This window comes from Ischnura elegans, chromosome 1 (genome assembly GCF_921293095.1).
Source record: "Ischnura elegans chromosome 1, ioIscEleg1.1, whole genome shotgun sequence".
Taxonomy (NCBI): Eukaryota; Metazoa; Arthropoda; class Insecta; order Odonata; family Coenagrionidae; genus Ischnura; species Ischnura elegans.
In genome coordinates this window covers 99541630-99568930 of record NC_060246.1, presented here as the reverse complement: position 1 = coordinate 99568930, position 27301 = coordinate 99541630, and the positions used below count along the sequence as shown (strand labels likewise).

General features: G+C 36.3%; 2 protein-coding genes across 4 annotated transcripts in view; one reads left to right on the top strand and one right to left on the bottom strand.

Moving 5' to 3' along the window:
• Positions 1–9484, top strand: part of LOC124167133 (elongation of very long chain fatty acids protein AAEL008004) — a 94026-nt gene extending 84542 nt beyond the window's left edge. For all 3 annotated transcript variants that reach the window (XM_046544940.1, XM_046544935.1, XM_046544949.1), the window contains 7 exons: positions 407–597; positions 995–1075; positions 3206–3262; positions 3453–3558; positions 4333–4469; positions 5501–5687; positions 7767–9484. In XM_046544940.1, the coding sequence (XP_046400896.1) occupies positions 407–597; positions 995–1075; positions 3206–3262; positions 3453–3558; positions 4333–4469; positions 5501–5687; positions 7767–7771 (764 nt within the window). In that variant the 3' untranslated portion in view covers positions 7772–9484. The remainder of the gene's footprint in view (positions 1–406; positions 598–994; positions 1076–3205; positions 3263–3452; positions 3559–4332; positions 4470–5500; positions 5688–7766) is intronic.
• The window catches only part of LOC124167152 (elongation of very long chain fatty acids protein AAEL008004-like), a 205093-nt gene extending 178506 nt beyond the window's left edge, over positions 1–26587 (bottom strand). The window contains exon 1 of the mRNA XM_046544966.1: positions 26304–26587. The gene's annotated coding sequence lies outside the window, so the exon portion shown is untranslated. The remainder of the gene's footprint in view (positions 1–26303) is intronic.
• Positions 26588–27301: the final 714 nt, after the last annotated feature.

Here is a 27301-nt window from a genome sequence, read left to right as displayed (position 1 = left end):
TCCTCATCCATTCCAGGGCGGATTTCAGCCAAGTATGATAGGGATATTTAACAAAAGTTTACTTAAACCGTCATTTATGTAGTTCTCTGTTTTTCAAGACTTGAATCCTTCGTCGAAGAGCAAAGTTTTCATGTTATTGGGCACCTAAATTGACCAATAATGCCAATTGCAAAAATATTTACTTAATTTATTCGTTTTTTCCTTCATATGATGAGACAGACCAAAGTTGCTTGCAAATAAATTTATGTAAATCGAATAATATGTGACATCTTATCCATTAATAAAATTACCTATTGTATGCAAATTATTACCGTACGTTGAAAAACAAATTCGATTTATGCTATGCTGCCCACATTAATTTTTTTAAATAAAATAATTTCCTATGCTTTTTTGCCCTTCGTTTCAGATCCCAGGACGATCGACTGGCCCCTGATCAGTAGTCCCGTGCCTGGGCTGTGTATCCTCGGAGCATACCTCTACTTTGTGCTGTCGTGGGGCCCTCGGTTCATGGAAAACAGGAAACCGTTCAAGCTCAACCGACTGCTAGTGGTCTACAATTTCATACAAGTATATGTATCACTCTGGTTGTTTTGGGAGGTGAGAATCATTACGATATGGACTATCTCGGTATGCGATCAAAGCAGCTAAATAAAAGAACACTTTTCATATCTTGTGAAGATCAAATTGCATTTTAATATCTTGAAAATTATATAGCCAGATTGGGAATTTGAAGGAAACTTTACCGTTGTTGATAAGCGATCGCCTTTAGCATCCTTCATTGTATCCATTTCATTTTCAATGCAATTCGGTATAAAAAGCTTACTGTTGTGAAATAGTGAGTAAAACTTTTCATACTTTGACTGATAATTAGCTTATGTAGCTTTGTAAATAGCAGCAAGATAATCCCGATAATTATACTCGTATATTTTGAAGAAAGGGAAAATGCTATATGGATGAGTACGGTATGAGTTACTGATAAATCTTTCTATTCCAGGCAATGGAAGGAGCGTGGCTATTTAAATACAGTTGGAAGTGCCAGCCTGTGGATTTTTCGAACACGCCTGAAGGGTTAAGGGTAATGTATGACATGACGTTTGGACTGTTCGAATAAGATACATGATCTTGACATAAGCTTAGAACATATGCATTGACAAACTAAATGATTCTATCCTCTTGACCATACATGTTACTGAATTATAACATTTACAATGACGCACAAAGAAATTTAATAACTGCCCAACAAAATAAGTGGCAACACTTTATATCAATTCACAGCTTAATTCATTTGGCCGCAGGCTCAAGTATTACGTCTCCACCTGAAAATAATTGCTAGGAGGACAATTTTCAAATTTTTCCATACTGGTATTAATTTTGTAGTTTCAAATTTGCATGAAATCAAAGCCTTTCTAATATTAAGAACTGAAATAATCTTAGTTTATTTGCTACTAGGTTGCGGAAATTCACCCCACTGTATTCTATTAAGGAAGATAACTTCACGTGTCTAATTTATACTTGAAAATAATGTGGCACACTGAGGTTTTGCGTGACCCAACAACAGCCTTTCTGACTAAAACACCTTGGTAATCAGCCTCTGGACAGTCTTTTGACAATACCTTTATACTTGATATATTCTCATGTATTCGCGTAAATACTCTGATAGGGAAACTTTTACGAATATCCTATAGAAAGGTGTCACTAGCCATCGCCGGCCTTGGTTCACTCTTTACGGTAGCGTTGATGTTTTCGAAAGTAAGTAGTGGAATAGTTGCTTGGAAATTAATATTTGACTCATTCCAAGACTTCGGTGATTGTGGATTCATATCAGGAAATGGTGGAAAGTGGTGCTTTTTCGCTCAAGCTAAAGTAAATAAACATAAAAACTGTTGAAATGATTCAATATAATTTCCCTTTCAAAACATTTTTTATTAAAACTACAAAAACTGTGATCTACATTCAAATAAGTTATTCATAATAAATTACACCTTTTTGGTTAAATTTTTTATGTGGATGCGAAAAATATCTTGTTAACGGTGATAGATATTAAATATGTTGCACGTTTCTATTTTCTGCCGTTTCTCTCTAGAAAATTTTTGGCCAATGGAGGGAATGGAAAATACAACTATAGTACTGATGGACGCTCTAAGCCGAGCAAACTTAAATCGATCCTCTGAAGCTTGCTTATTTGACACTAGGTTAAATTAAAGTTGGTATTCTTGCAATCAACGAGTAAGTTTGGTTCTAGCATGCAACCTAATGTTGAAGTTAATCGATAGGTCTGTGGCAAGATAATATTGCATATTTGACACCATACCATAGCCATAATCCCAATTAAATGGTAACCTCATCAAATTAGCTGCATCTGAATATAAATATCTCCGTTAGCGAGGTTAAAGTTGATTGCAGGTAAGGAAATAGCCAAGCGCCTCTCTGACATAATGATACACAGTTCAACAGTTAAACGTTTGACTCATTGGTTTGAAGCTATCATGATTAGCTGAAACGACAACCTGCTATCATCTCACTAGACAAAATAATTGACTTTGCACGCTACAGCATCGACTCGAGAATAATACACGGACTTAAAAATCACTGAAGAACACGTCAGGATTATAGTGTGGGACCTTGGGCTGGTAAGAGAATTATGTCTCCTTCCACAGATGCGGCGAAGCACACCTTGAGAATATTATCGTATGGACAACTCATTTTATGCATTATTTAACCTTAATGCTAACAAGGAGTTGAGTTTTCTATTTGAACTCAATTTTCCCTATCACGAATGATGTTTTAATAAATTTTCAGTAAAATTCGAATCTGATTTTTCAGGCGTAAAAATACATACTGGTAGCCATTTAATCCATCGAACAATTTCTTTAGAAACAACGAAAGGGTCCGAGCTGTTATATTCCAATGTCTTATCGGCATTTTCCTTACATATTAATTTTTGCAATGATCAAATTACATTTCAAAAAAATAGAAACTTTCAATAAGCCCAAATAATATTAGGTAAAATAAAATTCTGAGGGTAGGATTCAACGACTTGGACATTCCCCAATTATTGTCGCGTATATTTTGTAGCACCAAAGTTTCTAAATATTTCCTTGCTGCTGAATGAATGTAGACCCACTGCATGGAGAGAAAGATTTTTTACTCTCTCTAAAGAAAATTAAAAATAGGTAACTCATTTTTTCCTTATCCTTTTATTTAGGAAGCAAGAGGTGTGTACATTTACTTCCTTGCCAAGATATCTGAACTTCTGGACACGGTGAGTCACGCCAAAATAAATGCTTTCCATAAATTGGTATGATTTGTTCATTTTCGATTCGTCCAATGAAAATTTCTGCAGCAAATTTTTCACTTGTGGAATTTATCATATCGCAATGATTTTAAGAAGTTGGTAATTTGTATAACTATTTTTATTAATTCTCTACCTTATTATATATTTACAACCTTAGATTTTCTTCGTATTGAGAAAAAAGCAGCGCCAGATCACATTTCTTCACCTGTACCATCATACTGTGATGCCCATGATTTCATGGGGAGCAACGAAATATTACCCAGGTAACTATTTCTTTGAGATTTGCTTGTCTATCATGAAAATATATAGCTTTGGCTTCAATTACTCCATATTAGCTACCAATGCTCACGATATATAAAATTAAAGCGGAGAAAGAAAGAATGGCTGTTGTTAGCGGGATAAAAACAAATATCTCTTAGTTAAATGTGAAATAATTAATGATATGTTATCTGCACTTCTCAACGAATACCGAAAATTCAATTCCCTCAGGATTGTTAAGCAAAATGCGAAAGGAGTCATAATTATGTCTTAAATTAAAAGAAATATTAATAATGAGCTATTTCAACAATGAACAAAATATAAGGGAATATTAATTAAATTTTCAAGAAGTGAGAACTCCCAGTTCGTAGAGCTGAAATGTTGATGAACGCATCAGGTTTTCCGAAACCATTCAGTAATATTTCTTATACTTCTGTAATATTCATGGTTTTTAACATTTATATCGATGAATTACGTAAATTAGAATGAACGTTATTTTAAACTGGATTTCAAAATTTATGAGGATTAAGATGATTTCAATTTTGCTGTTAATGTCTTGTTGTTTTGCATACAATTTCATTAACTTACGCGTAATTTACAAGAATTTGAAATAAGCTTATAACTTCCTTGCCAAGAAAAAACCAACAGAAATTCTACGATTGGTCTTAATCATTTCAAGTCTATAAAATGAATGCGACGAAAATTTTACTAAACGTTATAAGGAGGGTTTTAATATCATTCCATTCTATCTAAAAATGTGTGTTCCTTCCGCATTTTAGGAGGTCATGGAACTTTCATCGGAGTCATTAACTCTTTTGTGCACATCATAATGTACTTTTACTACATGATTTCTGCCATGGGACCACAATACCAAAAGTATGTTTGGTGGAAGAAGTACATCACCACGCTACAGATGGTATGTTACAAAAGAAATTGGTATATTTTAACAGGATAACTGGGAGAACAGAACGGAGCAGTAAGTTTTAAATACAAAGATCCAAGTCAAAGGACATGAGAAAAAATAAAGGAAGTAAAAGTTGAGTTCATATGAACACACGATGCATATTGTTTTCAACATTAGTAATCCCATTTTTAATGTATTTGAAATTTCATTTATTTATGAATATTTGGTATTTTCTAGAGTAATTTAATCTCTATCATAGTGAGCTTAGGATATTTGAATTTTAATTATTTCATTGATAACATTTTGAATTCTTCATGCCATTTTAATATTTTTAGCTGTAAAACCTTGTATAAAATACAAAACTTTATAAATTTTATTCCGCACTCCCATCAAAGAGTCATACTTCAATATTTTAGGACTTAAAGCAAAACATACTCCACCTGGTAGCCAGAGGTATGTTCTCTAGTTTCCATTTTTATTGCGTAATTACTAATTTAGTTTAATACAACACCAAGAACGCTAATTAACTGAAAAAGGCCTTTAAAAATGAAAATTTATAACTGTAAAGGGTTCCAATTTAAAAATTGAAGTTATTATATTTTTAGTCTGTTTTAATGACGCCGGCCATCTCCTCTCTAAGAATGTTAAAAAAATACGACAACTCCTCCATTAATTTTGTTCTGAGTAAATAAATCTCGTATTAAATTTTCGTTGATTAGTACCTATTTTGCAGAAAGTAAAGATATTTCATGGATAAAAATGTATTATGCAGTTATACATTTGCAATTCCATGGATCCCAGGAAAACCTTTCTAGCGTAGGCTGAGAGCAACTGCACTTCTGGGTCAGAACGAGAAATCTAGTTCATTGTCATAAATTTGCTGTTTTCGCCACTTCATCCATCAAAGTGGATTTACCTTTCTTCCCCATCACCTGCTGCAGTGGTGAACCTCGTTCGCATCCCTTTTAATCTGCACCATCACCTACGCTCACCACTTCGCGTCGTCGGCCTTTATGAATCGGCCTCTTTCTTTCTTTCCACAGGGACAGTTCTGCTTGGCCTTCCTGCATTCATTCCAGCTTGTCTTCTACGACTGCGGTTTCCCTCGATGGTCCGTCTACTTAGTTCTACCGAACGCCGTTTTCTTCTACCTCTTGTTCAACGACTTCTACAAGAAGTGCTACAGTTCCGAAGGTGCGGAAAAGGCGAAGACGGAAGCTCTGAAAAAAGGTAAGGGGAGCTCGCACCGTGGAACGGATGGCAGGAGTATATATAGTACGTGTGCCTGCTTTCATTGAACTCGAGGTCAATGACTGAGACGTTGACTGCTGGGTTGGGCAATAGGTATTCAGTCTTTTGAATTCGTCATGGTTTCAAGCAACGGTTTTTTTTTCAATTTTAGCGTAATGGGATTCCAAATGGCGTAACTTCATTAACGATGAGGCCTCCAGAACTCAAAATTGAAGGCTTGAAGCTACAACAGCTATAACATATGGCATAAAAAATAAGCATAAAATATTTTTGCTTTCGCGAATAGTCTACAAAAAAGATGAATTAAGGTGGCTGATCTCTTGAAAAGGTATTCTCAAAATATGGCGAAATTATATCATAAACTATTTTAAATATAAAGCTCTATAATAATCAGGGGTGATACAGTCTTTCAATTTTCTTGAATCATACTTTCAAAACATATTTGACTATGTACCTAAGTGCCTTGACTAATGATCTCAATATGGTTTGCGTAATTCGACAAATGATGCCCTCTTCACAATACTATGAATGAAATGTAGTATATACTGCAGACGAACAGTATTTTGCGGAAGTATTAAGGAATTCTACAGCTTCATTATTATCTCAGAGGAAACTTTTGATCCTTCAAATTTTGCCAAAATATTTACACTTATTAAATGATTTCATCAAAATCTACTCAGTGGGAATAAGGTGTTTCTTTTATTATATGGGTCATTCGTGAATTAATATTGATTACCATTGAAATGTAAATTAACCGGCTCTTAACCTTGTGCTAGGAACATACTCAGGAAGTTAACTATCATATCTCAAACGTTGCAAAAGAAAATTTCAACATATCTCTTAAGCTTTTTTATTAATTCAAGAATTCCCATATTTTATCACAAGCTTACAATAGCCTCAGTTCACATAAAATCTCACTTTCGGCCTAATAGTACGTTAATGTACAATAATTTACGCTCGATAATCTTCTGACAATTTTCTGCAGTAGACCTAACTCATGTCATAATAGCCGACATTGGTCATGAGAGCAGTTTTTCAGGATACATAAGGATATAATGATACCACTCTAGATCAAAACGACCTATGACTAAATGTAAGACTTAAAGTTATATTAATTTATTTTATCAGAATATTGAGACTACGGCAATTGTAATTTTGTCTTTCGAATTCAGAATTGCTATCTCCAGATTAACAGGCGATATTGTTAACTTCTTGAATACAATTAATTATTCCCAAGAGGTCACGGTGGGGTATTTCCTCCCGAGCCCATTGCCTCGCAAGGTTTTATGTGGATGAGTAAGTTTTAGTTGCCACTCTTTCAGAGAGAGGTTATAAGGGACTAATGAAAGCATAGGTAAGTCTCATTTAACTTCTACCATAAAATCAGGACGATGTGGTACTAATTGGTGAAAGTGAGAAAACATCTCGTCGACTGCCATCACGTGTTTAATTGAGCTCGAGTCATGAATCAGTGCATTGCATACTTCATTACAGATGAAACATTACGTGCTAATCATACTTCGGAAACATTGAACGAATCAAAATTTGTGTAGAAAAGGTATTTTTTTGTGAAAAATTATAAAATTATAATTGTCTTTTTTTGGATATACAAACTTGGTCCTTCTAAGCCATATGGCTTGTCAGAAAGTTCCTGTTATTCAATACAACATGTGGCAAATTGAGAGCATAGCATTTATATTACAAGTTTCAACTTCAACTTTAAGGGCTTTTAAACGGAACTATGATAATTTAATATATTTTACATTTCAGATTAAAATAAAGAAATTACAAGTTTCCAATTTTGTTTTAATCTCAATTTTGTTTCATTAGTTGCATTGACTAAAATTGGAATACCACAGATTTCTAAGTTTTGCACGCAGGTGAAATTGTTGTCATTAAAAACAGCGCACACGGTAGGTAAACCCAAAGAAGTTGCTGTCAATCACTACGAAACCCCGTGGAAGCCTTTGCAGCAACAATATTTTTTAGGTTCGCTGAGTGATCCTTTCCCTAAGACATGCTCACTAATGTTTCCCTCTGTCTCTCTCCTAACTGCAGATTGATGACCGAGAGCAGTAGCTGCGTGGGTGAACTTCGACGGCGCCTGTGCCAATGCGCCGTCGGCAACCTCTGACGCCGTCCGCGTCGGGCGGCTTGAGGAGCAGTCTCTGGGTTCGAGTCTAGGATTCGTCGTCCTCGTCTCACGTCACCGATCCCCTTCCCCCTTCATGTCTCAAACTCATCGCATCAGCCCCACCACCCGGGTCGCCATCTTCAAGTGGGGTCTCACCAATGCCAACGTTCACTTGGCGTGCGGAATAATAATTTTCTACAGGATTTTACAACACACACACACACACACACATACCTACACTTTTTATAAAAACAAAAGGTTCACAGATATATGTAATCTTCTTGTATAGTTCTCATCCATGTCCGTGTACGTACGAATGTATCAAAATATGCCCAGATTTCATGAGTAACACTGTGTGATTGTCGACCAGAATTTTGTAAATATTATAAATAAATGCATATATATATTTTTTTCCCTTGAAGATAACCCCTCAAGTGTAGCAAACAATGAATCTCTGTGAGAAATCATGTATACATCTTGGCGCCATGAGCAGCGCCATTACTTGCCGTTCACCGGATATACACTGCAACTTTTCAGTAAGCCGTAGTGGTTTTATCATCTCTGTATAAAATGAAAATGATAGCTGATTATCAGCAAGGATACAGGTATATTTATTAACTTCCTAAAAAAATAAGAAAATTCTTCAGATATGGTAAAAATAGCCAACGAGGTTAAACCTTGCAATACTTAATGCTTTAGCATAAGTTATACTCCTGGAAAAAAGTTGATCAGATGTTAAGTAAAGTGTTTGGCCTCCATGTAAAATGCATTATACCATGCAAAACCCAGCATTTAACAGTGGATTAATCTGGCCAACTCTCAAGCTCAAATCACTGAAATAAGTTACTGGAAAACTAGTGCCTTATTGCATGAAAAGAAACTGATCTTACTACAAAATTTTGCATGGAAATTTGTTAAATTTTTTCGCTTTGAAAAGCATTTAAACTTAACAAATGAAGGAATACTCAATTAACTGGCAACTTTAAATTAATATAAGCTGAAATAAGTTCAGCAATGTCAATAACTAACTTCAGATATTGATTATCATCCGTCAAGTTAGAGGCATCAATCAGTGCATTGCATATTTCATTCAAGAGGAAAGATCACATGCGAAGTATATTTCGGTATCATTGACCGACTGAAAATTTGTGTAGAAAAGGTATTTTGTGACATCTGTTACATTGACTGCTATTAGAACACCTCACATTTCTAAAAACTTTCGCATGCTGTCACAAAAAATATTTAATGCATAACTGCAACGGTTACAACCTTAATACTGTAATAGCTTTCCACATGCATAAAAACAGGAAAGCCTGCTATCTACCGGATTATGATATAACCCAGTAGAATTATTTTCAATCAAAGATCTGCAAGTCAAACTGTGAGCATATGATACTAAAGTAATATCTCATGTAAATGTTCAATTTGTATGGTTTCATCAATAAGACTACAAGAATTCCTATAATAGTAGGGAACAACTGTGGACCAAATGGACTTTCAGCATGTGAAAAAACGAGCGTGTGTATATTTGCTCAAGACATTGTTTCTCTCTTTATGTTTGGCTACACTCTATTCTTTATAATGAAAAGTAAATACATTCCTATGTCATTTTTATTTATACCATTAAAATGATTGCGCAAAATGTGTTATTTATTTAAGCCTCAACCGTGTTGTGCATGCCTGTGTATGGTTTCCTCTTTCGGAATTTGACAAATTTTATAAGATTGAAGGTATTATCAGATAGTTGATGTTCCGTTTCCTCCTATTGGTGATTTTTAAAATATTTTATTCCTTTTGAAATAATTTATAAATTTAATATAAAATAAATTTGATACCGGGACAAGGAATGCATTGTCAAGGAATGCTTATTCAACGTCGAATCAGCTACGAGGTGACGATACCTTCGACGCTACGTAGGCTACATTTCTGGGAAATTAATTAAGGCGATTGAGAATAGAAATGTCAAAAATTTTCTTTCCTTTTGAATTGAAGAATTGAAATTCATACTTTTGATCTCTACTGAGTTGGGAAAACATATTTATCAGTGCCGGTTATCGGTAGCCGATTCTTTTTTCATTGCCGTAATATATAATGAAAATTGGCATACAGTATCTTAACTGTGTCGAATAACGTAGCTTTGCAACAATATTAAGTGCAGGAGGTAACGATCGGCTGAACTACACTCTGCAATATGGTCTAGACAAATTCAAGATAATACGTAAATAACATAAATTTACTGGTATATTATGTACTATCGAAGTTGAACAAAAAAATGAAGACATCCAAAAGGAATGTTCTGACAAAAGGCCTTGTGGGCCTAGAAGGCATACAGCAGGACAACAATCATAATCATCTCTTACAGAAAGTTTATAAATACAGTTTTTGTTTCTAATGCCGTGTGGTATTTTGAGGAAACAACCTATATCAAAAGTCAATCGCGCATTTCACAGACTACTTATCCAAGATTCAACTCCATTGGTGCATGCATTTCAATAATTTCAGTTTGAAATATTTTTAAAATCGAAAAAACTTGCTTGATCGACAAATATCAGAAAAATGCAACACATTTTCTTCCTTCTTGAGACATTTATGTTGTTTTGCTTTCGCTTTAAATTAAACTACGTTCGAAATGATGTCGGCAGGGGGAAAGCATTTAATGATATATGGCCGACTCTCCATTTCCGTCCACTCATCTACAGCGTAACTGTACCTACACTTGAAGTAGCTCGCATTTCGCATCCTGGTTTGTCAGTACCAAGGGAGCAAAAGGGAGCTTATCGCCCTATAAGACGGACGGTAAGATAACCAAGATGTCAGATTCATTGACACGGCACTCAAATACGAACCAAAGTCATTTAATAATCCCTTTTCATTACCGTGATTACAAGCAGACCCAAAGAATTCGCGACACCTATCCCAACTCATCAACTTTTATCTTAATTAATATTGAACTCAACTCACTCACTCAGCAACTCAACCCGAAGATTAGCTTGGATAGGTGAGGTTAGAGCTCTTTCCGAATCAGTCCAAAGATGTGTGAATTTCATGCATGCAAGGTAGACAGTCTGGTTTCTTTCCCTAGCTCACCTCGCAATTCGAGGACTTTGTTTTGAGATATCACAGGTGTTCACCCGGGATATAAATCCGGGACCTCTCGATCATCAGCCAAGCGCTATACCCTCTAGGCTATATCGTTACTCCATTATAGAATTTTGCATATATGATAGTGAGGAGACGAGGACATGCTGATAGAACCTATTTCACTTGCCTAATAGCCCAGGGTTCACATCCGAGTGAGGACTTTGGACACTCCTGGAAAAATCCCGAAGAGCCTGAAGGAAGAAACTGCGTAGGTGATGAATAACATTTTCTCGGGTGCCCGTGCGGGTAAAAAAAACTAAGGCAGCCGACGTCGTCGAGGAAATTTTATACATTCTATTCGCCGGGAAAGTGTTAAATCATGCGTGCGTGATATTCACAGCCTGCGTTAGCGAAATTCACGCGCTCGTGTCTTATGCCAGGGAGAGATCTACCCTACCGAGTGGATCGACCAAGTGAGTACTAATGCAGAAGTCCTTGGTAGAAGGGAAGATGAGAGATGTGTTTCTAAAAACCCGAGAAAAAATGTGGGAGAACTTTACTGCCCACATCATGGCGCAAGATGGCCTTAAGACGACAATAGGGTAGTTTCCTATTATTTTTTTATTGCCTTAATCGAAAGATTATTACTCCTGGAGTACGTATTTCACGCTTTTAGATTTTTAAATGACAATATCTATTTTTCGCGATTAAATGAAAAGTGAAAATTTTCAAGCGCGCGAAAACGCGACGCCCAAGTATGAATGCCGGGAAATATCTCCGTACGTCGTATTTCTGGTTCCCCCTCCCGCCCGGTGAGGTGACCTTGAGGCGAGGCTTAGCGCTGATACGTCGAAGGCTGCCAGCGGGTAGATGAGTACCTTGCTGAAAGGTAGCGCTTGGCTTAAAAAAGGTTTATTAATACCTTATCAAACGAAGAAAACTTTCCGACCTTAGCCAGTTTTAGTAGGTGATTATTAAGACATGTTTCCCTGGGCTCTGTGCCTCATGCATGCATTGGTAACCTCAGACGATGTATAACTCCTATCCTCTCGTGTAGAAACTAGGTCCCTGTGACGTCACGTGGAGTGGAATCGCATGGGCGCTAATCTGGCCTTTTTCAAATGAGGATAAAATTTGACCCTTGCCATTCGTCTAAACCGGTATTTCAAAAACCAAATAATTTGTGTATTGTGAATACACTCTTGGTGGGTAACGAATCGCAATCAATGCCTTTCGTTTTCTTTGATGAAGGAAACTACCCTATTGTCGAAGGACAAGTGTACAGAAAGGAAAAAGAAGGAGGACCGCAAATGAGCTATCCAGGAGGAGGTATTAAGCATGTAAATGAGAAGATAAACCTTAATATAAAAAGGCTAGCTGGTAGGAGAGTATAGTGGAGAGCTACATCCAACCAATGCACGAATCGTTGATGTATGATGATTAGGAGCTGTTGCCAGATCTGCACAAACTTACATTTGGGTTGATGTATTGAGTAACTTAACAGCAGTACTTTTGTAATTATAATGATATATTATTATTATTTATATTACATGTAATATATTACACAAGAGTAATATAATTCTCAAAGGGGCCGATGCAAAATAATGACACCAGAAGATATATTGAGCATGTGCCCGCTGTAGGAGTACAAAAATTATTTTTGCCTGATTTGAAAGTTGTTTTCACTTAAAAATAAACTGTATGAGGAACGGTGTAATGTCTGGTTCTTTCCCAGCGAACAATGGCAGAGAATATTTCCCGAGTCTCGCACCGGGTAAGATCCTCCATATCTTCATCCAACGTTTCGACAAGCAACTCGCCCATCGTCTTTAGGGATTCAAGAATCCAAGTTGTTTGTCGGAACGCTGGAAAGAGATATGGAGGAGCTTGCCCGGTGCGAAACCCGGAAAATCTTCACTGTCTGAGTGAGGAACGAGATAGGATTGACCTCTAACCTTATAGACCTCTCCGTCCGTTTCCCGAGACATGGTATCCGGTTAAACCCAGAAAATGTGAACCTAATTGTGGCGAATACCAAGCACACCCTCGGGCATGGGATTCTGGCAGTCGCAATGAAAATAGATGCTCTTACAGCAGGCACTTCATTAAACCCCAGAGTCGCAACATCTGCAGAACCATATGTTTCAAAGTTCACGAGATCCTACGCAGTGGCCGATGTATTACATGTCGTATTCGCTTTCTCCGGCCGCGATTACGCCAATGCCGTTCACTAGCATGATATCACTTCCCTGGTCGAAAGCCGATCGCAGAAGTCTTTCATGCTGGTCAATTGCATTCTTGGATTTCTGGCTCCTGGGAAAAGCCAAAGCATGCTGTTCAAGGGACACAAGGCTCGAAGAACAGGTGATAAACTGAGTGAAATTAACTCTGTTGCCAACAACGACTATTTTTGGCTACTGCGCTGGCAATTTACATATTAAAACTGAAAATTAGACGTTATATAAAGTATAATTTCCAGAGAAATAATCATTTCACAGAGATTTACTAATTTAATTTTTTAATAAAAAAGAAAATTTTACGACTATTTTCCAATGCAATTATCGCATACATATAAGCAAGCCCTTTTCAGGCAACATCATGCTATAAACCATCCCCTAAACATCCAATATGTAAATTTCAACTATTTCTATTAAAGCTGTGGGTAGCTACTCAAAACCTTTATTTTGTGCCATTGCCTTGTTGTGGGACACTTGGAGAACAAATCATAGCAGCACCTAGTGTATATAGCTGTAAATATCCCATCCAAAATTTTTCAGAATCTAGTGAGCTCTGGAATCTGCATTGTCCTTACTGGTATTAGGCCTCGTTGTGGATATCGACAAAGTTTTATACGGAATCGGTTGGGAGACTAACCACCATCCACTTCAGTCTCGCTTCGTTCTACTAACTCATTTCTGAAAGTACTGTTGTCTCTAACTCGATAACTGATATGAAAGATTTGCATTAAGTTTTTTTTTTTAATAAGATGGTGTCATTGATTTTTAAAATATGACGACGACAAGATGGACTCGGTTGGACTTCTCATTCCTCGACCAATTCAACTACCTCGGCAATTTTAACCCCAAAGGTAATCCTCTCTATAAGCAAAGTACAGAAAATTCGCTAATTTCATAATTTTGTAGGTCAAATGCGAAGAGCTTCAAAAGATTCATCAAGAGTGAAACGAGACTTAAATGTTAACTTCATTAAATTAAACGACATACCTTCCATCTGAATACTATAAAGAATTAACGTAGCTATCCATAGGGTAAAACGCTTCAAAATTGAAGAAAATATTTCGAGGATGGAATATAGAAGGGATGTGATTGGGGTTATTTTTGCGTTTTTTGTGTTCATATAAGTAGTGGGTGAATATTTTTTCGCCAATGATTATCAGCTATCACTAGATACCTATTACTTTTATGCTCTCCCTTAGTGTTTTTGAAGATTTCTGTCGCTAAAATTTATCAGATGCTACTATTTAATATGCCTTTTATGTTGATTTTACATGCATTGAAGTTAAAAATGATAAAATTGTTCCAAAATTTCTTCCTCTCACCGCGGTGGCTATCCCGAAAATTATTTGTCCCGAAGAAATTGAAAAAAATCCCAGACAAATGAATGAATAATGAAATGTTATCCTAAGTATCAGGTTGCGTTCACTGGAATTCTTTCTCAACACTAAGGATGATATAAAGCCATAAGTATATTCTTTTGAAAGAGCTGTATTCCGACATTTCTAGTCTTCACCTCAGGAAAATTTATATCATTTTGCGTTGGTATCGTAGTCAGAGAGGGAAAGCTATTACGTGGATGTAATTGCGAAACCAGATATTTCCCTCTTTTCTTCGCTGCCTAGCTTCGCCACACAGTCTAAGTGTATTTACGGCTACGAAAAGCATGAAAACATAATTACGATATCTACTAAAGTCTTCGAAACGTTGACGGTAAATTATAAATTTCCAAATCCATGTACATTAATTCAAGTTCAATTTATGCGTGTATTAACTGCTACGGTTAATTTATGGACAAACAATTTGACGATGTACGTCTAAAACCATTTCTTAAATTCAGAGGAGGAATTCATGTTCCTTTCTACAGGCTCGGTATTTGGGAAACTTTTGTGTATGGATGCAATTAAAATAAATGTATTTTCCATCCTCAAATCCCATTATAAAGGTACGAATTGTTTTCACACTCTTCTCCACGAACAAAAAGCCCTCCTTATAACTTCGCATTAATGAAACTTGTGATACAATTGTTGAATATCATGAAAATCTTGTCTCTCAAATGATTGCTAGGGGTTAAGATATGAAAATGTGCGGTAATAGTGAGGAATGTCCTAAAGGTTACTGATCAACTCTATTCTTTCACGCTATATTCATAATTAGTGCCTCAAAATTATTTTATCTGATAAAACAATAAAAACGAAAATGAGAATTTATTATTATTTGAGAAAAATGGCGAGCATTCTTTTTCTGGAAATACTAGAAAATGAAATGACGGAACACCCATTTTATGACTGATTATGTTTTTAATTACAATATTCATCCCATTGGCACAGCGAATAATAGCTAGCTATTCATTGAGCGGCACTGCAAATTCTTGAAAGAGATTTAACAGAGGACATCTGTGTACTAAAATTAGTAGACTACGTGGGTATTTATTTGGGAGATACATATTTAATTGCATCCTGCTTCGGGAAATTGAAGATGCGTACGTACGTGATTGAATGCATACGTATATCAACACAGCAAAAAAAAAGAATCACATTATATAGATCACGTTACACATTATTTGGCCATCAAATACTCTATAAGGACGAAGATTTCTTCGGGTTTGTATCTAAAGTATAAGATTTTGCTTTCTTGCAACAGGATATGATTTCAGTATTCGCCTAATTAATGTCCCACTTATTACCAACGGAAGTGATATGAGCTACAGAGTATTTTTTATATCAATATCCGAGTTGAACATGGTTCATTGGGAAAAATATTGAGACCAAATTTGACAATTTTATTTCGCCAGCTTTTTCTCTACTGTGGAGGCTGTAGACAATTGAGATCGCACTATATATTTGACCAAGTTTATCATTTAGTTCAAACCTCCTCGTGACAACATTAAACCACGGAATCTCTTCAGTGCTAGGAAAACCAATTTGCCATCATCAATTGCCATTCTGTTTTCCTATCCCTCGCTGATATTTAATTTTTTATCGTAGCCAGAAGTATTAAAGCACAATAATTTGGTAAATTCCATTTATAAATACGATTCCCGCTTCACTGCTGAAATTACGGAACCTTAATGCAAAATTGCCCAAAAAATTAAGTGCATAATTATTTTTTTTAAGCTGATATGAGCATCAAGAAATGATGTAATTTTGGTCATACATGGCATGGCGTCTTACTATCTTCAACCACAGAAATAAATTATGAAACCTAAAAAATTGTGGTGTATAATATAATACGATCGAATAATTATCAGATGGTAGTGAAACACAAAGTAAGAATGCATCATGACATTACAGCAACACTATGGAAATTGCATAGATCAAGAAATATTTATTTACATTCGCGAGATTCAGAAGGATTAAAGTGAAGGGCATAAGAGGTGTCAAAATTATTAATCTCACTATATTCCTTAATGTAGGTCAAAATTTCAAGCTGCTAGGCATAAATTTTGTTTATATCTGCTTCAGCGTAAAATAGAGGGAGATCCCGGTAACAACGCTTTACATTCATGAGTTAAAATGTTCGAGCGAATAAAAATATAAGTGGAATATACGAAGTTTTGATTTTTCCTCAAAAAGGTGTTTATTCACACCTTGGAAAAAATGGATCTCTCAATTTGATGGAAACCGCTTTTAAAGTCCCCGTATGACCTTCTTTCACTTGTCCGCGTCTGAAAAGTTTTGAATTTACCGCTTCGAGCCACAACATGCTTGACACGTTTTCCGTTCGTGTCGCTAGTGCCCAATTAATGACACGGCTTGTCAATGGTACGCCTCGCTCTGAGGGAAGGAGATACTGCACCGCGCGTCCTCAACGGCAACTCCCAAAACTACAGAAGGAAGCGATCTCTGGCACCTTGGCGCGAGATAAGGTAATTTCCAAAGAGCCCAGTGCGTTCAATTATGTCAAACTCCACTTCATTAGTTTGCCATGAAAAGTGGTAAACATTATAAAAAAATCACCATTATCTAAATAAATGTAATTCTTCTACAAAACATTAATTCGCCCTGTTTTAAAATCAGGTTTCCGTGAGAAGATTAATATTAGAGGCACCATTTTAAGAGGCTTCATCGTTCCCAAAAAAATCAAAACAATGAATCTCAAATATTTCGTTCTACATATTACTTATTCTACTGATGACAAAAATTCATGATGAAAAAAGAAAAGCAAGGGTATCTTCTCAGAATATGCACCGTTAAATTCTGAAGCTGAATTTACACCAGCTAAATTTCTAAGATTTATATCGGTAAAAAAAAATTTTTCGGGAGAAATTTCATAAACAAATTGTATTTTGTAAGTCATTACATTTTTGAAACAATGCTTTTTCAAGTTTATTGATACAATTCTATCGTAATTTTTAATTACACCATTTATTCGCCAATTACTCAAAGTGTTGAATGGTTACATGCTCGCATTTTATTTTATCATGAGTGTAGTGGTGCATTCAATTTTAAATCAGCTTCTCATACAAGAAACTAAATTAAAGCGATAATGAACTTTTTTCTGTGCTTGCGCAAGCATCATCACAGGTTTGCATAGAAAAATTTGACCTTGAATGCAATTATAAGGCAACATAGCATAGAACGCCCATCTTAATCTACCATAAACCGATGAATTACAATTGGTTTATTCCACCCACATTTGACCAGGTGATTGCCGCTTGGGTACTGATTTTGACCCCATTCGGCTTATAGTCACCTTTTGATTAAAAAAACAAAGGCCTAGGTTCTTTTTAATAACATGCAACGGTTGACAAGATACTGCAATGTTGTAAAGCTGACATTTTAAGAAAGCGTATTCTCATTAAGAGGGAGATGTAAAACCATGCAATGGCTCAATTAAGCGCCTTGATTTGAGGAATATAATCAATGATTTTTTGTATAATTTCAACAATTTTATAAAGTTTATAACAATTTCAAACATTTTTTACCAATTTTTCACGATGTAGATAGTCACTCATTCGATATTTCTTATGTCATATATATTGTTTATAAAACTCTCCCCTACAACTTTAAAACATTTGGTGGGAGTGCTATTCCATTTTATTTTATTTTTTATTTTTTTGAAACAAGGTGTAACGCTGGTCTCCCGTCGCAGCAGCACGGCTTCCGGCTCCTCGCATTAGACGCCATATTCCATAAACAAGTTGGACAAAAACTGATGCAATTGCTTACTTTGAAGGTCTCAAATTAATAAATGTAATTAACGCGTATTTTAAAAAAGATAAGATAATCACATTAGTTTATAACAAATTAATAATTCAAATCGAATTTCGACGATACATTAATAGATACCCCTTCGATTTTCCCCATTTTATTCTGTTATTCCATTTCCATCGCATACCTTCCGTTATTTTATGAGAAATATCTTTACATGCATTACGCCCAATAGCCTCAGCCTTCTGCGCAGAACTTTCAGTACTTACTTGTTTTTCCATATCTTATCGGAGCGCTTCCTTTTCCATCACCTTTACACTTTTTTGCTCACAAACCAATGGAATTTTGTACACCCCGGGTATGCGAATTTTCTGGAAACTGAATGAGGCGTTGAAACGCCTATATCAAACACATTTAACAACTAAAAGCTTTTACAGATTATGAAAATGTCCGATTCAGTCAATTTGGCCAATTTTCAGCTCTTACTTTGATGGAATTTGGAGGAGCTTATTTAGGAATATTCACAAAAATGCTATTTCCTCCGTTTCTTTGGTAGTTACCAAATTAAGCTTTCGCATATTCTTAATGTGTAGTAAATTTGGAGATGTGATTAACGCTCACGGCTTATAGTTAATGAAGGTACTTGCTTTCATGTCCGCGCATCTTTGGTTAATTATCATTAGTATTTTAGTTTGGTTTATGAATTTATTTACGTTCGAAGGAGTAAATAAAATAAAAATTATTGGACATATTGAATGCTAGGTCAATAAATAAGTAACGAAGTGGACGCACAAATGACCAGACCACGCGATATGTAAATGATGGCTCATATAACAATCTCCCTTGTGATTTGCTCGACGAATAACATTTTCCTTGAGGAGAACCGTCACAGGCCCGTGCTGGGCCGCCGGGACACCAGGACGTATCCTGGTGCGCCCTCCTGCCTGGAAATCTTTGGCACCCTCCAGTTCCAAAATTGACAAATTTAAGTCAGAAAACCACTATTGAGCAGTTAACTTGATTTCAATGATGTATAATTTGACAGCATAATTAACACTGTCTTGAGTAAACAAAACAATAATTTAAATTAATATAATTCATTCTGAATCATTCCGGTTGTCCTACCCTTGCATATTGCTGGCGCCCTCTGGCCATGGCGCCCACCGCCTTAAGAAGGGGTCCAGCACGGGCCTGACACTTAACCCCTTATGACCCAATGTTGCTTCTAAGCAACATCAAAAAAATATATATTATATGCTCTGTTTAGGAAATATGCGCATTATTTTGTGTTGTTAATTGTAATGACGAAATATTCAGCTGCCACGATAATTATGATTGATTGCAAAATTTTCAAGTTTTCATAATGAAAAATCTTGAAATTTGCATTCTCCCAAAAGTAACTCTGGGTTAGAAAGGGTTAAGGCTGTAAATCGAAGGTTGGATTGGATACCCAAGTGATTGTGAGCTCACCCCAGACTAAGGTTAAGCCGAGGGAATATCAAACTTTCGGGGTGGGAGGAGAAATCTCCTGCCAATACAGACCAATACCGTTTGGTTTTATGGGGTGTCTGAAAGTCTAATCTTGCATTTAAACCTGGATCCTTTTACTAGCCCGTCTACTCCCATTAGGCATAACACTCTATTCTTTTAACCATTAGATATGCACACCGTAATGCCAAGGGAGTACCCAGAATCAAAACTGGGGGGAGGGGGCAAGCCATGGTTGTTCAAGTTGTAGGTAAGATTTAAGCATGGAAAAGGTGAAAGAAATCAACATTTTAAGGAATCTGTAGCAGCTCTTTATTAGTTTTTTTAAATTATTTGCTTGAAAAAAATATTATTTTCCTTATAGACTTTTGCGATTTTTGCTTCTAAGGAAGGGAGCATCTGCCCCCTCCTGCCCATCGCTGGGTACGCCCAAGCATGATGGTCTGATGAAGACAATCGTCACGAGGCAAGAACAGAAAAGGAAGGCCTCCAACAAAATATACGGAACAGGTAAAGAAGGGTGAGAAAGAGAAGAAATATGTAGGTGTGAAAAGATTAGCTAATTGGAGAATTGAATGGAGAGCTGCTTCTAACCGATCTTAGGGCTGTGATAATGATTAAATCTCCACACACCCTCCGAAGTTGATGAAGCTCATAGCTGTAACTCGTAATATCATTTAAAGCATAGCTAAATTGATCTCTGGACTAATGCGTAATAAATACTTGCGCTACATTAACTTTCGAGGACGTATATCGTGCAAAGAGGCAAAGAGTGTGAGAATAGCTAACTGACGAAAAAAATATCTTCCCAACTTTTTTCCGAAAACCGTCCCCGTTGACCCACATGTCAAAGTTCCACCCGCTTGACGATGGGATGAAATGGGCGGAAAAAGAGCAGAGCGGCCGGCACTTGATCAGGCTCCGATGCACTCGGAATTCGACGCGTCCTTGAAGCGGGCCACACCGCTCACCCTTTCCGGTTACGCTCCCAATATTTCTTTCCCCAAAACGGAACTGTTAATACCCCCCTCCAAAACCACCAAATTCCTCCTCCCCCACCTTCTCTCTCGTCTAGGGCGCCACAACTAGCCAGCCGTCACACCTGCGCATAAGTGCACCGCTCAGCGCGACGAGTCAGCTATGCGCCACGGCTGAGCTCCCATTGCCTCCTCCCCCACCGTGTGATATGAGCTAGTTGGCTCGTCCATTTAGCCGTTCACGAAAGCGACCCCAGGACAGCGTTCAGTAAAATCGGATTGGAGTGTTCACAAATGTAATTTTATCATGCACAAAGCCAATGTGAGCCTTTATAGAATTTATATATTTATTCGACGTTTCCTAATTCAATATTTGCAGTCTTAATGATGGGTGGATAATTTTAGGCTATCGTTCGATATTTATGGCTCCTCTCTCTCTCTCTCTTAAGCGGAGTACCAAAAGAAGACTTACCTTTTTTATCTTTTAGACCGATAAGAAAAGTAAAAGTATACATGTATCTAGCCAATCAACTATTTTGCAAACATTATTGCCCTTCTAAGGCAAAAATATTTCGCATAAATCTTGATAAAGCAAGTGTATAATATTGGTTTTGGATTATGCATGATTTAACTCATTGTCAACAGTGGCATAATGGGATAAGAATATCTGGTTAAAGAGAAATTTCAGGAGACTTTTTCAAACAAATAAAGCCAACATATTGAATTTATTACCTCAGTTAATCACAAAGTAAAGGCTCATTAATCTCGTTAATCATAACGTTTTTGTATTTCAGATGATTTATGAAATGAACTTGAAAAACGTCAATTTCATGTGATCAGTGCTTGCCTACGTCGTATTAAATAAGGTTTGGGAAGAAACACCTACCCGGGGATTGAAGGGTAAGGATCATAGTTAGCTTTGGCTATCATAAGGGTAAGTGGATGAGGCAAGTTCTTTCTCTCTACGAATGCATTGCTTCATACCTTGGGGAATGAATTTGGGGGAGATAAAATATGAATGATACCAAAAAATGTCCAAAAGGCTTACGACGTCAATACTTAAATACTTGGGAAATTGCAGCAAGAGACCGTTGATTTTCAAGTCCAATGTGAGTTGGAAGCAAAATTCACCTTGTGTTCACAGCTTATAAAACAAACTTTTTCAAAATACATCCGACGGAATTTTCATAAATTAAAGGCAAGTAAACAGAACAATTTTTGTGCGCTAGGTGGTCACGCACAAATTCAAAATCAGCTTCAGATTTATGTCCAAATCAGGCTTAAGATTAAATATCTTACCTTTAATTAATATTCATGTTACATAACTCTTCAAGGCATTTTTCATAAAATTTCAAGGTATTAATTAGAAATTAATGATTATAGCTTAACTGATTAAAATTGGACCTAACTTCATTTTAACATAAATTTTCCTCAAGCTATGCCTAAATTAGAGGATTTATTGTGGGTTGTTGAGATAAATGATAACACTTCCACACTTACATCTTATTAGCTCCAGAAAATCTATTATACACTCTTTATTTCAAATTAGTATTAATTATCTACTTATTAGAAATGAAAACCCAAAGTAAATAAAAATTCTTTCTACCGTGAATCTGACTATGTATCCTTGATCAAAGTAATTAAATATAGTGCTATGCTTATCATATTTTTATGAAATTGGACGGCAGAGCCATTACTTCCTCGTATTATTAGGGTTGAAGGAACTATACTCCCGGATAACTATAAAATCCCTAAAATTACTCGACATTCAGGAGTCGTATTCCCAAATTTGAGTAAATTCGATTTTATTTTTACGCTGCATTAAAAAAGACGAATTCGGCAGGTTGAATAAATATTCTATTTTTAAGTTTATCGATCAACATAACTTATTCAAAACAGATGGAACAGCACAATATTAAAAAACAAGTCATTAAACCAGACAGAGATGTATGACCATTTATTTGGTGAGGGTATGTATCATCCCTTTTAGCTCCAGAAAATCTATTTTACATCTTTATTTCAAATTTATATTAAATATCTACTTATTAATGCAAACCCAAAGTAAAATTCGAGAGTACCTTTGGTGACAAAAAAGACTATTGTTCACAATTCATACGGTTGGCTAAATATTTTTAAGGACGTTTATTGCAAGGTAATGGATTGAGAAGTTGTAGCATTCCCCTTGATTTTTTGGAAAGTAAATCTAATGTCACTGCATTCCTCCTTCCAAACTAACCCGACGACCTTCAAGAAAAATATTTCTAGATAGGGCCTTGGTTATGTTTCTTTCATGTAGCCACGAAACACGCATCGCTTTCTTGTTAGAACCCACCGGTGATAATTGACAGGGGGTAATTGGTGGCGAAAGTCTGATGGTATCCATTAATTTACAGTAATCGACTCAGGCTGGTAACGGGTAGGAAGCATACGGGATGGTCTCTATCCGATACCCAAATAGTCCATTTTCCGCCTCGGGGGACCGGTATGGTAAGTTTAGGAGGAATACGATTATAACGGGTCAAGCCCTCAGCCGACCGGTCCTGCATTCATGCGCTATCAATAACCTCTATATTAGGTGGCAGCGCCCAGGGGATTTGTTACGTGAGCTCCTTACATCGTCCTCGACCTCTTTTCCATCCTGACCAGAAGATTTTGTTTTGAAAGAGAAAAAAGTGTTTGTGCCTTGATGTAACCGGCTATTAGTCTTCCCTACTTCCCATGTTTCAAACTTTTCAAATCTGTCTCTCATATACTTCCATCTTTTCCTCCCTTATTTCTTGAATGATTACTCATTCCATCACCAATGACAGAAGTACGACTTAAAATCTTACTTCAAAATAATGGATATGTGGGATGTACAGAGGTGTTAAAAATCATTTTCAAGAAAATGATTTTATGCACCTGTTCGCTTACACATCTACTTCTAGATATGGAAAAGGTAATACAAAATCCTAGACATGGCCCTGTCATTGTTAATCTAATTTCTCTGGATTGCAAGTACGTGCTTAGTCAAAATATAGAAAAAAAGCTGTACCGAGAATGGCTACAAAAGATAAATATCATTTTGAAACTGAGGGCATGGTAGACTTCAGAACCAACTCCTTTCCTTTTAAACACTAAAACCTATGTTAATGGCTGGTCGAGTGGCACAAATGTAAATGGGGAGTGATACTTTGACGAAAACAGAATGATAATCAAGGCAGAGGTAGCCTTAACGCGTTTAACTGGTTATTTAAAACCAGTAAAAGGCGAATGACAAGAATTCATTTCATACATTTTTTAGAACTAAAAACTGGAACAGAGTTACGTAATCTACATTTTTCACTAATAACTGTCTGGGAACATAATAAATGTCAAATCGAGGTAGAATGAAGCAAAACAGAAATTAGGCTACAAATTATTGGGACGTATTTTTTAACCTTTTACAAGATTAGCTACCATAACATTAATGAAACATAAAAGAATATATGGATAGTAGGGGATAAAAAAACATGTACCCACTCAGCCACTTATTTCAAGTCTATCAAGTGAATTCGTGAAAGTAATGACGTCATGATAAATGTGCCCTTCATAAAAAACTTATCTCAAAACTTGAATATTACCAAAGTATTATCATTCCAGAATGTGAGACTGGGAATCTCGAATCTCACACTCTACTTTAATTTTTCTAGCAATCAATATTTAAGTTTAAGTCAACTGCTACCTTAGCAGTGAGAGCTGTTGCACCAAATTTTGTCACAACAACTACAAGTAATTAAAACTTCTTTTTGCACTCTCACCGATTTATTTCATATTAGCCTGAATTCAAAATAGCACCGTCCAGCCATCCTTAATAAATTTAAATAAAAAATTCTCTACTATTCACGTATCAGAATAATAAACCATATACCATACCATGCCATTATAGGTAAATGTTTTACTCAATGAAGGTATATCGTTTGCTACAGAAAGAGAGGGTTATTCTGATGGGTATGGCTAGTGCAATGGCTGGTGGAAGGTATAATAAAAGCCTGTGGTTCCTATTCACCATTTTTGCATCTGCGCTGCAGTATGAGGGAAAATAACAATAGGTGTGGAGATATGAGACGTGATTACGAGAAATATTTGAGAAGGCAAATTTTTTAAAAAATATCAACCCTAAATATACAAAATTAGTACTTCAAGGACTCAATCTAACAAAAGCAAATGGTATTAGATGGATTTGGTTGCTGAAGAGACGGTTATTCATTCAGAGAGACTAAATGAAAATATTGGTCGTGGAAAGGACATTTATATGCACAAAAACCTGTTGTAAATACAACGTTTTGATCACTTCAAATATTTGTAAAATATAACGCGATTCCTAAATAGGCCAGTATTGAGACACATTTTTCTTATTTTTTGTTTTTATTTATAATCTCTGACGTAAACACTTTTTAGATAGAAGTCCTATCACCAGAACCCAAAGCCAATCTAACTCGTCCGATAATTTTTCCCTTGGCTCGCCAGAAGCTAGGACCTTATCCAGAAATATACAGAAGCCTTGTCAGTGAGGCCCTATGCGGGGAGTATCCTATTAAGAACTTTTAGTCACAGGGATGTCTTAATTAAGAGGGTATTTTTTGGCTTTTCTACTATCTACTTTTTCCTTATAAACACATCTCATTACGTCCTTGCCAACGTCCCTATCGGTATCCATGTTTTAGGATATATTTCTAATCGTCCATCATATTTCTTCGCGAATTCAAGATTTTCATTTCAAATACATTAAAATAAAAACTTCAATATTTAGTAGTGAGCGAAAACAAAAAGATTTTATTGTTCAAATTAAAAATTCATAACACCTCTTCCGAAGGAAAAATAAGTGCTACTACTAACTTTATTTTACAACATGCTTATAGTTATGCATATTTTCTTGAATCGAATTTGGCCGAATTCAGCCACAAACGGATAATCAAAACTCTGATTTTGGTGGTTAATGTCAATATTAACTCCGTAATTGCTGTCCCTCAAATATTTAAGCTTAAATTGTGAATTAGGTTTGTTTAATATCCTTTTCACTATAGAATGTCAATTATTATGATACAGAATCATTGAAAGCCGCTTATTCAGGAAAAATTAAATAAAGTAAGCGTAGCCAATTGAAAAAACTCGGAAGAGATACGTCGACTTGGCCATTTTGTAAATAACAATCATTCTCCACACGGTTACCACAGATAAACACAGTGACTACCACCGGCAAACTTTGATTAGGTAAGAAAATCATGTGCCTGTGTAGGCGTTGACACCTTATTACCTCGCCTTACGATTATAAGGGATTCGAAAACAAATATTGATCCTTTGGCTGTTACTCATTCCGAATGCTCTTGTAATTAAAACTAAATTATATTTTAATGGTTTCGATGGTGACTGGCTACTGCGAAACTTTTTCATTTTACCATTTCCGGCTTAGCTAAACTTTGCAAGGATGGGTCATTGATAACTGATTATTGCGTCACCAAAGACTGAGGGCAAGGAACAATGTATAGAATAGTTAAATGTGCACTCACCTTATGTTTCCTTCAGATTATCAGCCAATGAAGTCCATCCCTTGATCGAAGGAGCGAATTGTCCTTTGAGTCACGTGGCGAGAGATTTCATTCAGGCAGTTAAAGAGATGAATTTAAACATCGGAGAGAAACTTATCCATCAACGAAAGTATCGTCACCCTTCCTCCAACCTTCCACTAAACTAATTTAACTAGGCAGCATATGTTTGAAGACAATAGAACAAAATCACTGAACGTAGAACTCCGTCAAGGCAGAGAGCGCGAGGCAACCCTAACACTCCTCTATCGAATACTCGACTCCTCTGACAGCGAAACCATAGATACAAACTACATGATGGTCTGTCCGTACGCCCATGCCAAAGATTGTACTCGTGTTTCAACGCGGAACCAGCCGTGGTGCATCTGACGAGGTCAAGCTTCTCGCGTGTACCTGAGCTATAGCATTCGTCACCCAGTGCATTCACGGCACTTAAGAAAAGGAGGGATGTGGCCAAAGGAGAATTATCCAGAGCTCTTGTTCACGCTCACACAATTGTGACTAGACTTTGGGCTAAGTATACGATAATTTTTTGCTGGCTGGCGGCTCAGTATGGAGAGCATAGGCTGGAAGAAATAGGGTAAGAATGGGGGAGAGGGATTGGATAAATGAATTAATTGTAAATAAGATTTATCATGTGAAACGGAGAAAAAAATAATTTGTCATAAATAACTGAGTGTGGCTCATGGGATATTCCCAATTCATGGATTCTGTGTAACTCATTGTATCAATGCGGATGCTTTAGATGAAATTTACCAAAAGACTTGGTATCGGATTATTACAATTTACTTGAATACAGGAACGTTTCAGCAAAAGTTCTAAAACCATTTTGACGGTCTTGCAAGTTTAGTTATGCTCACCAATATTTTGTTTCTTACATGTAGGAACTGAAGAGGTTGCTTGAAACATTTGACTTTCAACCAAACGCATCAAAATTCACAGGGATTAAAACGATCAACGAC